The sequence below is a fragment of the Geotrypetes seraphini genome, chromosome 2 (genome assembly GCF_902459505.1).
Source record: "Geotrypetes seraphini chromosome 2, aGeoSer1.1, whole genome shotgun sequence".
Classification (NCBI taxonomy): Eukaryota; Metazoa; Chordata; class Amphibia; order Gymnophiona; family Dermophiidae; genus Geotrypetes; species Geotrypetes seraphini.
Genome location: NC_047085.1, coordinates 394696037 through 394713338, shown reverse-complemented (window position 1 = coordinate 394713338; position 17302 = coordinate 394696037). Strand labels below are relative to the sequence as shown.

General features: G+C 45.8%; 1 protein-coding gene across 4 annotated transcripts in view; it reads left to right on the top strand.

Moving 5' to 3' along the window:
• FAM221A (family with sequence similarity 221 member A) overlaps positions 1 to 17302 on the top strand; it is a 226730-nt gene that overhangs the window by 144328 nt on the left and 65100 nt on the right. For all 4 annotated transcript variants that reach the window (XM_033930865.1, XM_033930866.1, XM_033930868.1 and 1 more), the window contains one exon: positions 8575 to 8765. In XM_033930865.1, the coding sequence (XP_033786756.1) occupies positions 8575 to 8765 (191 nt within the window). The remainder of the gene's footprint in view (positions 1 to 8574; positions 8766 to 17302) is intronic.

Genomic DNA, 17302 nt, shown 5'->3' with positions numbered 1-17302 from the left:
TCTGTCCAGCAGTAGGCCTCCCTTTATTTTTTCCCCCTGTCCATCAGCATCTCTTCCTGCTCCCCCTGTCCAGCAGTAGGCATCCCTTAATTTTTTTCCCCCTGTCCATCAGCACCTCTTCCTGCTCCCCCTGTCCAGCATTAGGCCTCCCTTCATTTTTCCCCCCTGTCCACCACCACCTCTTCATTGCTCCCCTTATCCAGCAGCAGCCCTTCTCCCTTTGTTTTACCTCCCCCCTGTCCATCAGCACCTCTTCTTGCTCCCCCTGTCCAGCAGTAGGCCTCCCTTCATTTCCCCCCCTATCCATCAGCAGGTCTCCCTTAATTTCCCCCGCTGTCCATCTGCACCTCTTCCTGCTCCCCCTGTCCAACAATAGGCCTCCCTTCCTTTCCCCCCCTGTCCATCATCATCTCTTCCTGCTCCCCTTGTGCAGAGTTTTTTTAATTAATCGGATAGAGTCATTGCGGCCCCCCCCCCCCCCCGCTCCCCTTCACTTGTAAGTCGGCGATTCAAGAAGCCTGTGCAGCAGTCTTCACACGCTGCTTCGGGTCCTTCTACTGCGCTTATTTGATCTGCCGCGTCTCTGATGACATCATCAGAGACGCGGCAGAGCAAATCAGGGCAGTAGAAGAGCCTGAAGCAGCGTGTGAAGACTGCTGCACAGGCTTCTTGAATCGCCGGGTAGGTATTCGGGTCAGCGGCAAGGGAAGGGGTGTGAGCGGCAAAGAACTCCTCTGGTCTGTTGCGGAGGGCGGCCCGGCTCGATTTATTGATTCGTTGGGGGGAGGGGAATGCGCTGTGTTGGGGGGAAGGGTAGGCAGACGCGGGGACCGTCCAGTTCAAGAGAGGAGCCGGGGGTGAGGAAGGCCGCCGCAGCTATGGAAATTTTTTTTTTTATTTGAAAGCCGCCGCCGGGGCCGCGCATGCGCAATTGTTTTTTTCGCTACAGCTCACGGAACACGTTTTTTTTAGTGCGCATGCGCGGCTTACCATTTTATTATATTAGATAAAACTTTTCTTTTTATCTTTTATTTTATAAATATTTACCTATTTCTATTTTTAATTTTTCTATTCAACCATTTTAATAAATATTTTAAGAGTACATTCCAAATTCATATTAATTCATATCCAATATTCTTCAAAGATTTCAATTCATCACTTCTTCATCATGATTTTCATTTACATCTCTATTATTTTCAAATTCATTTCCTTATGATTTCATTAATTGTCAATTCCCCTGAATATCAAACACTTAGCTTGTTTATTCAGTGTCGCTGTTACACTGTGCCCCAGCATCCCCTTTCTGGCAGCACAGGCAATTGAAGCAGGGCATCACCGGCCAGATCATGATTCCCTTCCTTATACCCCTAGATGGTCCTCCAACCCCCTCCCCGCGCCTCCCTCCAGCAATGTAGTCGATTTAGGCAGGGCACTGCCAGCAGGGTCATAGTTCCCTTCCTCCTCCCTCTAGATCATGGGTGTCAAAGTCGGTCCTCGAGGGCTACAATCCAGTTGGGTTTTCAGGATTTCCCTAATGAATATGCATGAGATCTATTTGTATGCACTACTTTCATCGTATGCTAATATTCATTGCATACGATGCATATTCATTGGGGAAATCCTGAAAACCCAGCTGGATTGCGGCCCTCGAGGACCGACTTTGACACCTGTGCTCTAGATGGTTCTCTAACCCCCTGGCGGCACAAGTGATTGAAGCAGGACACTGCCGGCCAGATCCAGAGCCCCTCTCTCTTGTACCTCCCGCCTCCTCTAACTTAATTTCTTGCTCCCGTGTAGGCAGTATGTGCCAGAGAGTAAGCCCCTGGAGTGGTTGGTGGTTTCCTGTTTTAAGTATTGACGCCAACATGAAGGCACTGGAGGCCAAAGAACTGCTTGGGGTGAAGAAGGAAGGGAATCACAACATACCAGTTTGGGAAACAAGGGGAAGAATGATGTGTCGCGGGGAGGAGGGGCAATAGATGCCTGACTGGGAGGTGGGGCCTGGAGTGGAATGGTGAGGAGTCGAGACATGGGATGAATGCTACAAAGGGAAAGAGAGAGAGGCAACATTCCTTCAGCACTTGAGGATGTGGCCCTCTGGCTCAAATAAACAAGGGTGTGGCAAACCTTCCTATACTGGATAGTATAAGATATATGCAAGCATAAAAAGAAACCCAGTTGGATGTTGATTTTTCTACATACAGTCACCTGCTTTCTTATTGCTGTGGGTTTACTAGTGAGAACATGAGCCTGATATATAGGGAAACACCCATATGGAGCATGTGAATAGCTTGGTGCTTACCTGAAAAATTTGTAATAGAAAATTGAATATATATAAGGATACGGCCAAGTAAAAAGCCAGAAAAACAAAAAATCTTAAGAATAATATGTTTCTTGCTGAGACTTGCCAGAGAGACTGGAGTCATAAAAGGAACATAGAGAAAAATAATTATAATACAGTGGTACCTTGGTTTGTGAGCACAATTCGTTCCAAAAGCATGCTCGTAAACCAAAGGACTTGTATATCAAAGCGAGTTTCCCCATAGGAAGTAAGAGAAACTCGCTTGATTGTTTTCCCCCCCCCCCAAGGCCACCGGCGCTTCCACCCCACCCCATCCCAAAAGACCCCCCACCCCTGAGGCCACTGGCACATTTCCACCCCCCCAAGAACCGGCATCGGTACCCTGCTTGCAAGTCCCCCACCTGTGAATGACCCCCGAGAACCGGCATCGCCCCCCCCTACCCAAACCCTTACTCTGATCTGGCACCGGCACACAGCACCAACCCACAGGAGGTGCCAGTGCTGGTGCCTGAAGATCACCTCACTCGTCATACCAATGTCCAGATCGTTTATAAAGATGTTGAAGAACACGGGTCCAAGCACCGAGCCCTGCAGCACCCCACTGGTGATGCTCTTCCAGTCCAAGTATTGTCCATTTACCCCCACTCTCTATTTCCTATGCTTCAGAGAAGTGGTTACAAAACCTGAACTGGACTTTCCAAATTGATATCTCTGTGATAACTGGAACTCTGGGGAGGGTTCCAGGGAAAGGAAAAGACTGTTTAAGTTTTAGTGTTTTTTTCTGGGGTTAGAACTGTATTCCCCAGCACTGCTTATTCTCCATACTGTTCCATAAAAGACTGAAGCAGTGAAGCCTTACAGAGAGGGAGTAGTATCTCTGTTTAGGCTGATGTTTTTTTTTTCTGGAAAGCAGAGCCACCAGCAAGCCTAGGGTGGGGCTGCTGCCTTAGCACTGTGTTTGGAAGAAAAAAAACCTGTGTTTTGAGGGTTTTTTCCTGTTTTGGAAAAGTTTGTAAGATTGCCAGAGCCTGAAAATATAGGTTCTTATTTTGAACTGTTGGCAGCCTTAAGGCTATTTTGTTGTGAATTGCTCAATTTTGCTATCTAACAAGAATTTGGATTTAATTAATGCACACCAATTAAACTGAGCATTGGTTTGGTTTTGAAACTCAGTGTGGCAAACTTATTTTATGCACTCAGTGAAAAGCATAGCCAGAGCACACCAGGCCCCAGGTGCATCACTCCGGCCTAGCCCAAGTGTCCCTGCCACAACGTGGAAAAGTGCCTTATATAGAAGAAAAATATATTAACCAATTATATGAAGGCAATAAAATATCATACTTATTTTAAGTATATAGGTAAAAGCATTGTTAGAGCAAGGTGAGATCTCTCTCTCCAGAAAGATTATTTACACTTCTGTTGCGACATCTCCATTGCACAAATAGACTTTTGTGAGCCTTTTGATACAAGATTATTTTGTCATTAAATGACTTTTAATAAATACTTTTGATTGGAAATATATAATTATATTTGTGCAATTCTTGAGTTTGGAGCATCACTCCATTCCTGTTTACACTACAGCGCCAAGAGGGCCAGATAGAAGAGTGAGAAAATGCAGACAAGATAGGGGGAGGTGAAGATAAGAAGTACCATAAGAAAGATATGGCTGGGGGGGATTTTTTTAGAGAGATGCTGGAAATAGAGGATGGAAAAACAAAGAAGGAAGATGATGACCATGGATGGAAGAGAGGGGAGAAATGATGACCAGGGAGTGTTGGGAGCAGGAGGGGAGGGATGAGAGAAGGGAAGAAATGGTGGACCATGGATAGAAAGAAGGGAAGAGATGGTGCCCATGGAGAGGAGGGGAGATGGGATGAGATTGTGCATGTGGAGAGGAGAGACCAGAGAGACTGGAGAAGAGGAAAAGGTAGGAGAAGAGAAGTAGAAGCCGATGGTGCCATAAGAGAGGGGAAAGGAAGGGAAGAGATGTTGTCCATGGAAGGGAGGGGAAGGGAAGGTACTGGAAGAGATGAAAACTAGATTTGACAAGGAGGAAGAAAAATGGATGAAAGTTGAATGTGAAAGACTGATATAGAGCAGGAAGTGAAGGAGGAAAAAAAATAAATAGTGAAGTCAGGAGGCTCTGGAACCAGAATTGACAGAACTGAGCTTCTTGCACAGGAAAACAACACCAGAGTCAGATAATTAGAAGAAAAAATCACCAAAGATAAGATAAATTATTTTATATTTAGTTTAATTGAAATATGTAAATTTTGAGAACTTACATCTGCAATCTCTATATACTGCATTGTATAGGGGGTGTTTTATGTGATTGTGTGATTAAAAATTTTAATCACAATTAATCATACAATTAAACATTTTAATCAATGTACAGCCGTAATAGATTGTGATTTTAGAAAATTTATATGGTTAAAAGATACAGCTTAACACAGTTTGGATAGGGCTGAGTGTGGGCATGTCTTAGGTATGGTTTGAGTGGGAACATAAATTATAGAAACACATATATGTAACTAAAGCTGGATGTCGGTATTTACACCTGTTCCATGGCAAACATAAGTGAAAAATGTGATTGTTTGGACCGAAGGACCAATTGTGCTTACCTTTCTGGTGTTTAATATCATGTCTAAATGTGTAAAAATCAGTCACTATTCAGCCAGCAGCAGCCAGTGTTAAATTAGCCATGGATATTCATGGCCAGGCATGTCAGATTACTGTTATTGAATATCCAGTTCTCACAGGTCCCGGCTGAATATCTTCCAGGACTAGGGTTACCAGATTTCGTCTTTAAAAAAAGAGGACATGTGGCCCCACCCCCACATGAATCGTGTGTCTCCTTCCCTGACTGCGTCACCTTTTCTCCCAGACCCACAAAGTAACTTTGTCATATCTTGTTGCTGAGAATATAAGCCTAGCATCAACATTCTGGAGGGTATGTAATTTTTTTTGCATTGTTACTGTACAACCTACATAGAGAACATTACAGTAATCTAGTTGAGACAAGTGATTGAACCAATAGCTGAAAGTGGCAGCTATCAAAGCAGCTATCAAAGCTATCAAAGCAGTGACAAAATTTGTCTTAATTTTCTCAGTGTCATAAACATTCTCCTAGTTAAAGCTCATACCTGTGCTTTCCATGTCATATGTCTATCAAATAATCCACAAAACTCAATTCTGATTCCAGTTTCTGTGGGGTATTATGCAATACCAATTGTGTATCATCACTAGTGATCCTAGGTGGACTTAATAAGAATTTGGTTTTATCTGTGTTCATTTTTAGTTTCATAGTATCTGCCCAATTATCAACTGGACTTATAAATTTGCATACCAAATTTTTAATCTTATTTTATAAAAAGACAGATTATAATATCTGCATAGGAGAAATAAACATATAAGCCCTTTCTCGTCTAAGAAATATCCCTGCGCTGACATCAGTACATTAAAAAGTATTGGAGAAAGTGGTGAGCCCTGAGGCACACCACTTAATACTTTCCACACTTTGGATATTTTTCCTTTATTTTTACATTATAAGATCTACTCATGAAAAATCTTTCCAACCAAGATTATACTTGACCGCTGATCCCAATAAAGTTCAGAATCAACAATAAAAGCTGGTGATTCACTCCTAGTCTGATTCACTAGACTATCAGGAAAGCCCCAGATAAGTCCTTGGAAGGTTAGGAGAGGAGGCAGAGTCTAGAGTAGGGGTGGGCAAACTTTTTGTCTCGTGGGCCACAATGGGTTCTTAAATTTTACAGAGGGGCCGGGCCAAGAGCAGATGGATGGAATGTTTGTGTGAACTAATATAAATTAAACTAGTGTTTTAGCCCGTTACATTCGTTACATTAACGGGTGCTAGAATAGCCTTGCCTATACCCTGACCCTGACTCTGATCCCACCCATGCCCTTCCTCTATCATGCCCGGACCCTGCCTCCCACTGATCCCAGTCCCACCACCTCACTTTTCACCATTTCCTTTGTACCCTTTTGGCCCTCATAGATCCTCCATTGCATTTATCACCTGACAGGATCTTTACTTACCCGAGGCAGCAGCAGCAGTCCTGACGTACCAACCTTTCCTCCCTCAGTGCCCCAAAGCAGCAGTGGTCCTACCATTTCCATCTCTCCCTTCCCCCCCTCTACCCTTTTGCCATATTTCCCTTTCCTGTCCCCCCTCTGTCCTTCCCCAAGACCATCTCTCTCTCCTGCCCCCTTCACACTCCCTGAAGTCTATCTCTCCCTATCCCCTACCATCTCTCCTGGTCTCCCTAGTAGCCCCTCTGTCCTTCTCATCCATCTGTCTCTGTCTCTGTCTCTCTCTCCTTTCCTCACTTGAGTCCAACATCTCTCCCTTCTCCCACTCCCTCCCCCGAATCTGGGGGAAATCCACTGCTTTATTTTAAGCAGCATAAATTTGTTCTACTCTTTGGGACCTGTGGTCTGTCTCAGTATGGTAGCTCTTATGCTTCTCTGGCTTACTTCCTTTTGTTCTCTAGTCACCTCCTGCCTTGTTTTATAATGCCGTCTCTCCCTCTCCCGATTTGTTCTGTCTCAGTATGGTAGCTCTTATAGTTCTCTAGCTTACTTCTTTTTGTTCTCTAGTCACCGCCTGCCTCTGTGGAGCTCTCACAGCTCCTCCTCGTCCTCCTCCAGCCATCTACACGTGCTCCGTGGTCGCCCGCCGCAGCCTGCAGCCGCCAACAGCCGCCGTGGCCGACATCCGCCTCGGGGGGAGAGAGAAAAAGAGAGAGATTTGCGCGCATGTGCACTCCTACTTGCGGTGCCCTACAGTGTACGGAAAACGGGAGCACGCAGGTGGGAGTGCGCATGCACGGCTTAGGGTTTTATTATATTAGATGTAAACGTCATAACATAAAAGGTTTTGGTCTTTAAAAGGTAGCAAAGCATGAAAACGTAAGGCTTACTGTACAAAACGAATGTACATGTTCATCTCTTCCTTTCTTTCCTTCACCCCAATTCTTCCTCTTTCCTTTCTCTCCCCCACATGTGCAGCATCTTTCCTCCCCTCTCACCAATCTTCTTGTGCCTTCCCTCTTCAGCATCTTTCTATCCCGCAATCCCTCCCATCCCCCTGTGCAGCACAACCCTTGCCCAGCTTCCATCCTTTTCTCTATCCCTCCCTCCCATCCCTCATGCAGCAGAACCCTTGTCCAGCTTCCATCCTTCCCTCCTTCTCCTCATGCAGCAGAACCCTAGCCCAGCTTCATCCCTCTGCACGAACCCTTCTGCAGCAGAACCTTTGAGCATCTGCCCCCGCTGCACAGCTGAACCCCACCTGACCCTCCATCCTTCCCTCCCATGCAAGCCGTACATACCTCCCTCCAGAGCAGCGTCGGGCTGGCAGCACTCTAAATAGCTTCTCTCATCAGGGCCTTCCGTTGCTGATGACATCATCAGTGATGCGGCATAGGGAATTCCCCAACAAGAGAAGGCCGTGAAGCAGCCTATTTAGAGTGCTGCTGGCCTGATGCTGCTCTGGAGGGAGGTATGTAGGGCTCGTGGTCAGTGGGGTTTGGATGATCGGCAGGCCGGATTAAAAAACTAAGCAGGCCGGGTATGGCCCACAGGCCATAGTTTGCCCATGTCTGGTCTAGAGTTTGAAGGAGAGTTGATCATGGAGGATGGGGATTCATTGTTGAGGGGAAGAGTTGAGTGTGTGTGTGTGGGGGGGTGTTCTTTCTTGGGTCGTTGTGTTGGGGGATTCTTGATTGTGAGGGTGATGAATTGGGAGGTTAGATGAACAGGGAAAGATTGGCCAGGGGGGATTGGATCAGGGAATATTATTCAGGAGGAATGCTTGTATGGAGGGTTCAGATTGTGCTACCACAGTTCCTTCAGTGTTTAAATTTGCACTAGGCCCCATATTACTTTCCAAAGGAGAATAATAAATAAACATGATAAGGTAGTACAGAGAGTGCTCGTTAGACATAAGAATTGAAAGACTCTTATGTTAGACCTACATTCCTTTGAGTAGATGCATTATTTTATTCATGTATTTTCAATAAACTGTTTGCTCCCAAGTTTGGTTAATTGTGTTCCTTCCCCACTTCTTTTTTGATTAATATATGTGATGAAGTTTTAAGGCTCAAAATTAATTCAGGTTAGTGAGGAAACAGCTACTTCCATATCTAATCTTTTTTTCATTAAAAAGTGATTTAAAAATGTTTGTGAATGCATTTTCCATCAGTATTATTTGTATAAGTTTTCATATATTCATTTTTTCTTTCTTTCAGGTATAAACAACATAAAACTGATTTTGAAGAGATTCCAAAGGAACGTCCAATATATTTACCTTGTAGAGTGAGCAACTGTCAGTGTAAATCATATCATTATGTCCCTAAAAATGGATCCCAACCTATTCGCTGTAGATGTAAGCACTTCTCGGATGAACACAGCGAAGTACCTGGCTATCCATGCAAAAAATGTAAATTTCTACATATTGATTTTGTAAAACCCCCTAATGGTGATGTGATGCAATTAAATTACAATTTAATTATTACAATTAAATGTATGAGATGTTATAATCAGTCAAATGTTTCAATAGGTTTCCCCTTAAATTCACACCAACACAGAGGTTAAACATTTAAATATTTGTGTTTATTTGTTGCAACTAAAAAAAAAAACAATTAACAATTGAGGGTGAAAGAAAACTAAATAACAATTCAACAATTGTTGCTATCAGATGTTGTTTAAACAAGGTCAATTAAATTTAAATATAAATGAATATAAAAGCTACTTTACCATTCACGTGTACATTCACTTTACTATTCACAATTTACATTGATTACACTATTATAGTTAGTGATAATATTCAAACCTCAAACAAACATGTCATGCATTTGTTCTAGGATATCCAAAATCACAAGTAAGTATTTGACTAGGAGCTAGATTCACTAAGCAAACTGATCGTGTACCGATCGGTTTGCGAGCCCTTTGCAACGCGATTTCCCTCCAACTCCATTCACTAACGCCTGTAGCGATCTGATCCTGATCCTCCCATGCAAATTAATAAACCCCATGCAAAATAGTCAAGGGATTGATTCACTAACAATTGCTTGGCTATTTTGAATCGGGTTTTATTATTGGCAAACCCGACTGCTGCAGACATGTGAGTAACTGAGTTACCTACAGGTCTGCAGGTTTTTTGACAGGACTGCCTGTCTTTTATTCATTTTTTTTCCATGGCACACAAAATATTTGCCCCATTAAAAAAAATGAAAAGATAGTCAGACCTGTCAAAAAACAGCTGAAATGAAAAAAAAAAAAGCCTCCCCTACAAAGCACCCCCAACACCCCAGCCACTCCACCCGACGCTGCTCGCACAAATATGACAGGAAGGTTGCTAACTCCCTCCTGCCACAAAACGAATGCGCCGGCCCGGGCCAGCCCATCACACCTCCCCCGACCAGCCCACCGCTCCACCACCCTGACCAGACTGGCCCGACCCAGCCTGATCCGACACCTCCCCTATACCTAAAAGTTGGGAGCAGAAGGGGTGCTCAGTCCCTCCTGCTCCTTAGGCCTCCAGCAATGTCTTCAGGGAGCAGGAGAAACCGCAAAGTCCTCCTTCTCCTGCCCCTCCTCCATGATGCACTGCTAATGTGAGCCTTAGGCCCCGCCCCATTGCATCATGTGATGCATGGGGAGGAGCCTAAGGCCTTGATTGGCTCAGGCGCCCCAGGCCCCTCCCAAGGGAGGAGCCTGAGTCTATCAGGGCCTTAGGCTCCTCCCCGTGTATCACATGATGCAACGGGCGGGGCCTAAGGCCCACAGCAATGTGTCATGGAGGAGAGGCAGGAGCAGGAAGACTTTGCGGTTCCTCCTCCCCGAAGACATCGCTGGAGGTCTAAGGAGCAGGAGGGACTGAGCACCCCTCCTGCTTCCAACTTTTAGGTACAGGGAAGGGGTCGGACCAGGCCCGACTAGGGGTGAGCCGGTCAGGGGGTGAAAAGTGAAATGTGCCACTTTTTTCAGACTTGTACTATTTTTTTCATTGCCTTTTGCCTGCCAGATCACCTGACTGCCCCGACTCTCCCACCCTTCCCCGCAGTGCAAGCCTGTGGTTTTAACCCATGGGCTTAAGCAGGTTAAAACCACGAACTCCAAAGTTTAAAAAAAAACAAAAAACCAAAAAACAACTCTGCCAGGCCTGGAGATCTAGCGCATGCACAGACCATCTACAGATGGTCTGCGCATGCGCTGGGATCGCTGTAGAGTGATCCAGGCAGGCAGATGGGTACGTTCCTCTGATCGCCCCCATCTGCATATTCAACTTTGAAGTATTAATCGGACCTGGGCCCGATCGGGAAGGTTCGTGAATCTAGCCCTAGGTGACTCAGAGTGAGAGTGTTTCTCAGTCCCAAAGTTCAATAAAATACAAAAAGTGTATATCTGTGTGCTCACAAAACTAAAGTATTAACCCCCACCCCCTGTTTTCACCAGTATTTCTTTTTTCTTGCACTGGGTGCGACTGAGTTGCTATTCTGTCATCTGTCTAGAATCAGCAGCTCCTCTGAAGATCTTGATGGTTGTTACTATCCTATCTGTAAACAAATGAAAGGAAGTAAAATCACTCTTCATGAATGCAGGCTAAAGTCAATGTCTTCTTAGGCTAAGGCCATGTATCTCTAATGACATATGCAAAAGAATAGGTAATTATCCCAAGACAAGCAGGCAGCATATTCTCACATGTGGGTGACGTCATCTACGGAGCCCCGATGCAGACAACCTCGCAAGCAGACTTGCTTGTAAAACTTTAGAAAGTTCGCAACTGCCGCACCGCGTGAGTGCCTTCCCGCATGACGTAGGGCGCGTGTCTCATTAGTTCTCAGTTTTCCGCGGAGCCGACAAGCCACTTGTTTTGACGCTTTGCACTAGACTTAGTTCTGCTCATGCCTTCTCTCACCGTGGCTCGTGTATTTTTCTTTACAGGGTCGCTGTGTTTATTTGCGTGTTTCATTTACAAAAAAAAATTTTTTTTATAAGTTTCCTTTTCTTAGTGTACTTGGCGCGGCCTACCCCGCAGCCTCAGCCTGCGGGCTTCGATTTAGCCGTGGCTGTTTTCCATTCTATGTTACGACCAGTTATAGGCTTTAAGAAGTGCAGCCATTGCCAGCGCACGATCTCCCTCACTGACCCACACAAGCGGTGTGTACAGTGTTTAGGACCTGACCATTGTCTGGAGTCGTGTGCCTGCTGTGCTACCCTTCAGCCTCGAGCCCTGAAACTTCATCGAAAGCAGGTAGACAAGCTCTTTGGCAGCATGGATAAGGCCTTGACCTCGATTCCAGCCCTGGCCTCAACCTCTATTCCGAACCCAGTGAAGTCTTCTATGGGCATATCGCTTTTTACCTCAACCTCACCCTTAATCAAATCTTCCTCATTTGCAAAATCCTCGTCTTTGGGGAAATTACCTAAATCTTCTCCTGAGGAGCCATTATCCTTACTGCCTCCTTCAGGTAAGGTAGCTAAGCCACCTCCTTCAGATATGCTACCCTTGAAACCAGAGGTTTTGAAGCTGCCTAACAAACATGTCTCCAAATCCAGACCTCTTTCTTCTTGGAGGTCATTTTCCTCAGAGACTATAGCCACACCAAATGTACCAGATTCAGTGGTCTCAGTGCCGTTTTTGCAGAATATGATAGAGACTATTCTGCATCAAGAGTTTGGTAACATGGTTGCCAAATTCATTCCTGTCTCGACTCTGCTTCCTGCAGTCCAGCCTGAGCACTCAGCAGTATTACAAGGAGTTGAGTCCTTGGCAGTACCTCGAGCTCAACCTAGTCACTCTATACAAGGAGTCGAGTCCTTAAGAGTGCCTCAAGAGGAGTCTACACACACTATACAAGGAGTTGAGTCCTTTACAGTGCCTCGAGATACCTCGTTACAATGAGCAGAGTCCTTTTTGGTATCTTGTCCTTGAACTCCGTCTACCAGTCCTTCCTCTTCACATAAGGAGATGCCCTTTTCGAGGCATAGGACAAAGACTCCTCGACATTCATCTTCCAGACTGGATCTGACTCAATCATGGGACCATGTTTCGAGACATCCTTCTCCACATCATCTGTCGAGGCATTCATCGACACTTAGGTCTTCTCGAGACAGGTCTCGTTTATCCAGGCATCGAGACTCATCGAGACCTCATACTCCTTTGTCAATTGCAGAGCCTCACCACTCTTGTCAGTCCAATTCTTCTCCTGTGAGGTTCTCCTCACATTCCAGAAGTGGGTCATCCTTGTCTCTGGACTCAGATATCAGGTATCAATACTCCAGAGAGGCTTCACCTTTGTTCTCTGCTATGAGAGGGACCATGATGGGTTCTCGATCACCTTCTCCTCACCGGTATCCTTTACCAAGTTTCTCTCTAAAATGTGATCTTAACATATCTTTAGAATCTGACTCAAAATACTCTAAGGAGTATTTGGAAGAGCTGGAAATGCCTCATCCTCCTAGAGAATCTCTCAAATTACCCATCAATGGCATTCTTTCTCAAGCTTTCAAGAAAAATCTTGAGACACCCATATTCCGTTCCTGCTGTGCCAGCAAAGTTGGAATCTCGATATTGAATGGCTCACTGTAAGGGATTTGACAAGTCTCAATTATCCCACCAGTCTCTTCTTGTGGAATCTTTCCGCCTGGAAGAGAGGGCAGGACTATGGACAAGTTTGGTCGTCGCTTGTATCAAAACTCACTCATGGCGACCCGAGTTTTGAACTGCAACTTTGTTTTCACATCTTATCTCAAGCATTTGGTTAACACCATTCCTGATTTCTTCAAATATCTTCCTCAACATAGACTTCCAGAGTTTCAACAACTTCACAATACTCTGGGGCAACTTTGCATGCATCTAATTCAATCTTCATATGATGCATTTGAACTGTCCTCTAGAGTCACTGTTTTTTTTGATGGCCATGCATCAGCTTGCCTGGCTTCGCACAATAGGCATAGACCCAAATTTCCAAGATCGCCTGGCTAACATCCCATGCCAGGGTGATGACTCTATTGAGGCAGCTACCAAGCGTTTATCCGAACATGAAAAATCCTTTGCTTCCATTATCAAACCAAAGCCAAAGCCTTCCACTACCAAAGGTTTTAGGCCTGTTCCATCCTACCAGAGGCGATTTCCTCAAAAGGCGACTCCTTATACAAGGCTGCCTCCTAAGAAACAACAACAGCAGCAAAAACGTCAGTAAAAATCTCAGACTCCTGCTGCACCCAAGGCCTCCAAGCCTTTTTGACCATCTAACACAGAGCATAACCTCAATAGTTCTACCTCTGTCCTCTCCTCTTCCCATAATAGAGATGAAAACAACCCATAGTGTCTTCCCATAGTGGGTTGTCTTCATCTCTATTACCATCTTCCTACTTTTCCAACTTTTCATTCACCTTTGCTCTACCTTGGAAAAAATAGTTCCATAATCTGTACTTAAAGTTGAAAAAGATAACTTGAGGTTAGCATCCATTACTGACATGGCTTGTAACGCTTCCAGAGTAGTGAAGACACAGGATTGCGAAGACCTGCAACGTGACATAAACACGCTCGAGAAATGGGCCGCAACATGGCAAATGAGGTTTAACATGGATAAGTGTAAGGTGATGCATGTCGGTAACAAAAATCTTATACACGAATTTAGGATGTCTGATGCAGTACTTGGAGAGACCCCCAGGAAAGAGACATATGAGAGTACTGGTTGATAAGTCAATGAAGCTGTCCATGCAATGCGCGGCAGCAGCAAAAAGGGCGAACAGAATGCTAGGAACAATTAAGAAGGGGATCACGAACAGATCGGAGAAGGTTATCATGCCGCTGTACCGGGCCATGGTACTCCCCCACCTGGAATATTGCGTCCAGTAGTGCCCGATTCACGATTTGAATCGGTTCACCGATTCACTTCGGGTGAACCGAATCGAATCGATTTATAACATAAAAAAATCGGCTTCCTGATTCGGTCCCTCCCCCTCACCCCCTAAAGCAGGAGCAGCAGCGCTGCTCTTGCTGGCTGGCTGCTGCCGCACTTGCTTTAGAGGGCAAGGAGGGAAGGTCAGTCGGGAAGTGCTAATATCGGCTTCCCCTCCTCTGATGTCCGGTTCCCCCCATGTGTCGGGTTTCCCACCCTGGCCTCCCGTTTCCCCCCTGGTCTCCCCGCTCCGTTTACCTTATAGATGCAACCTGCAAAGAAGATTGCGATTATAGCAGTTTTGTAAACTGCTTTGAGCTGTTTCCTCCACGATCCTGTCTCTGACATCAGAGAAGGGGCGGGACTGCAGCAGAGAAAACAGCTCAAAGCAGTTTGCAAAGCCGCTATAACCGCGATCTTCTTTGCAGGTAGCATCTATAAGGTAAACGGTGCAGGGAGGCCAGAGGGAACCCGGAGGCCTTCCCGGGAGGGTGCGCAGTCCTTCAGGTGGGGGTGGGACAGGCTTTGGGGGGGGTGCAGGCCTTTAAGGGGGTAACAGGTCTTCAAGAGGGGGGGACAGGCCGGGGATGGTGGCACAGGCTTTTAAAGGGGGGGACAGGCCTTTAAGTGGGGGGGCAGGCCTTCAAGGGGGGGACAAGCCTTCAAAGGGGGCAGGCCTTCAGGAGTGGGGTGCAGGCCTTCAGGGGGAAGTGCAGGCCTTCGGGGGGACAGACCTTCAGGGGAGGGGGGCCCTGGTGTAGAAGGGAGGGAGGGAAGGGGGGTTCAAAGAGATGTGCATATGCCAGACTTTGGGGGGGAAGAAATAATGGGTCTAAAAATAGAGGAGAGGGATAGAGATGATGGACAATGGGATTTAAGGAGGGAAGGAACAGAAAGGGAGAGAAGTTGGCACAAGGGATGGTGTGGAGGGGGGATAGAGATACTGGATAGGAGGGTAGTTGGGAAAAGAAAGGGAAAGATGGTGGACCCTGGGGTGTTGGGAAGGAGGGAGAGTTGCTGGATGAAAGGGTAGTTAAGAAAAGGTGGATCTGTGGATGGAGACGAAAAAAAAGAAAGATGCCAGACCTCTGGGGGAGGGAAGGGAAATGGAAGGGGAGGACAGAGATGGAAGATGGATGGTTAGCATGGAGAAAGAAGGAGACCCTAGCAAGCAAGTTATCAGAAGACAACCAGAGCCTGGGACCAACAAGATTTGAATAATGACCAGACAACAAAAGGTAGAAAAACTAATTATATTTTCTGTTTTGTGATTACAATGTCAGATTTGAAACGTGTATCCTGCCAGAACTGGTGATAGACCGCAAATATGAGCTAGGATTTAACAGAGAGAGGAAAAGTCTTTTTTGTTTGTTAATTTTGTTTACACCACAGCGCCAGTGTGGTTAGGAGAAGGCAAAGAGGGTGAAGAGGCTATAAAATAAACCCACCAGGATGTTTGAAATAAACATCCAATTGGGCAAGAAAATTGAATCGAATCGAAAATCCAATTCAATAGGCTGAATCGAATCGAAATTTTTTCCCCTGAATCGGGCAGCACTAGCGTCCAGCACTGGTCACCGTACATGAAGAAGGACACAGTACTACTCGAAAGGGTCCAGACTGAAGAGCGACTAAAATGGTTAAGGGACTGGAGGAGTTACCGTACAGTGAGAGATTAGAGAAACTGGGCTTCTTTTTCCTTGAAAAGAGGAGACAGAGAGGACATGATCGAAACATTCAAGATAATGAAGGGAATAGACTTAGTAGATAAAGACAGGTTGTTCACCCTCTCCAAGGTAGAGAGAATGAGAGGGCACTCTCTAAAGTTAAAAGGGAATAGATTCCGTACAAACGTAAGGAAGTTCTTCTTCACCCAGAGAGTGGTGGAAAACATGAATGCTCTTCTGGAGGCTGTTATAGGGGAAAACACCCTCCAAGGATTCAAGACAAAGTTAGACAAGTTCCTGCTGAACCAGAATGTATGCAGGTAAGGCTAGTCTCAGTTAGGGCACTGGTCTTTGACCTAAGGGCCGCCGCAGGAGCAGACTGCTGGTCACAGTGGACCACTGGTCTGTCCAAGTAGCGGCCAATTCTTATGTTCTTATGTTCATATCAATCTTCTCTCTGGCCTTTCTATATCCCCAAATTGGAAGTACCTCCTGAAGCTCCTCTCACCTCTGCCCCCGTATGGGTTGAATGGCATAGTTTTCCAACCGTTCCTTTTTCAACTGGAGTTGATGCAGCGGAGCCTCCTTTGCTGAGGTCTGGGATTTCCACTCTGGGCTCCACTACCTCAGCCTCTCCTTCCACCGGCCTGCTTCTGGTTTGGGGCGGGACCAGACACTGCTCCGGGCTGAGAGGCTTAGTCAGCCTGTAAGCCAGGATCTCCTGAAGACATCGGGCTCTCCCCCGAGGTAAGATAGGCAGGTTCGCTGGGGAGGGAAAAGGCTCCTGACAGAGTTGTCTGCCTTAATTGCTGTGGGGCCGCTTCCGCCGGAGGGTTAAAGCGTGGGGTTCCCTTTCTCTTTCCCATATTGCATGTGGGAGAGAGTGCTAACAATCGCAGCAAAAAGATCAACTCCACGAAGCCTCTCTCTCAGGCATCTGTTCTCGACGCCATCTTGACTTCAGATCAATGATCCCAAAAATGCTTCTGGTATGACATCAGCTTACAGAATTTCAACACACACATTCACACAATATCTGAGCTACCTCAGCTTTATCTGCATATCCAAGTATCTTTGATTCAGAAATAATGAAACTCTTCAATAATTATCTCACAGTCCCACAGAGTCTGCCGGTATATCAAGAATACCTATCAGAGTTCCAAGACAAGAGATTGCTCTTAAAGTTCTAGAGCCAGATTCTCAAACCTTAAGGTTGCCTTTAACGTGGTCACTAATCTGGTTCCAGACGGCTTAGCCTGTATGCATTTTAGCAGCGGATTATTTATTAAAACAGCTTATCGTGGTCTTTAGCGAGCTTTTTAGCAGTTATCCCAGGACAACTAGGCAGCCTATCCTCACATATGGGTGATGTCATCGACGGAGCCCTGATGCGGAAG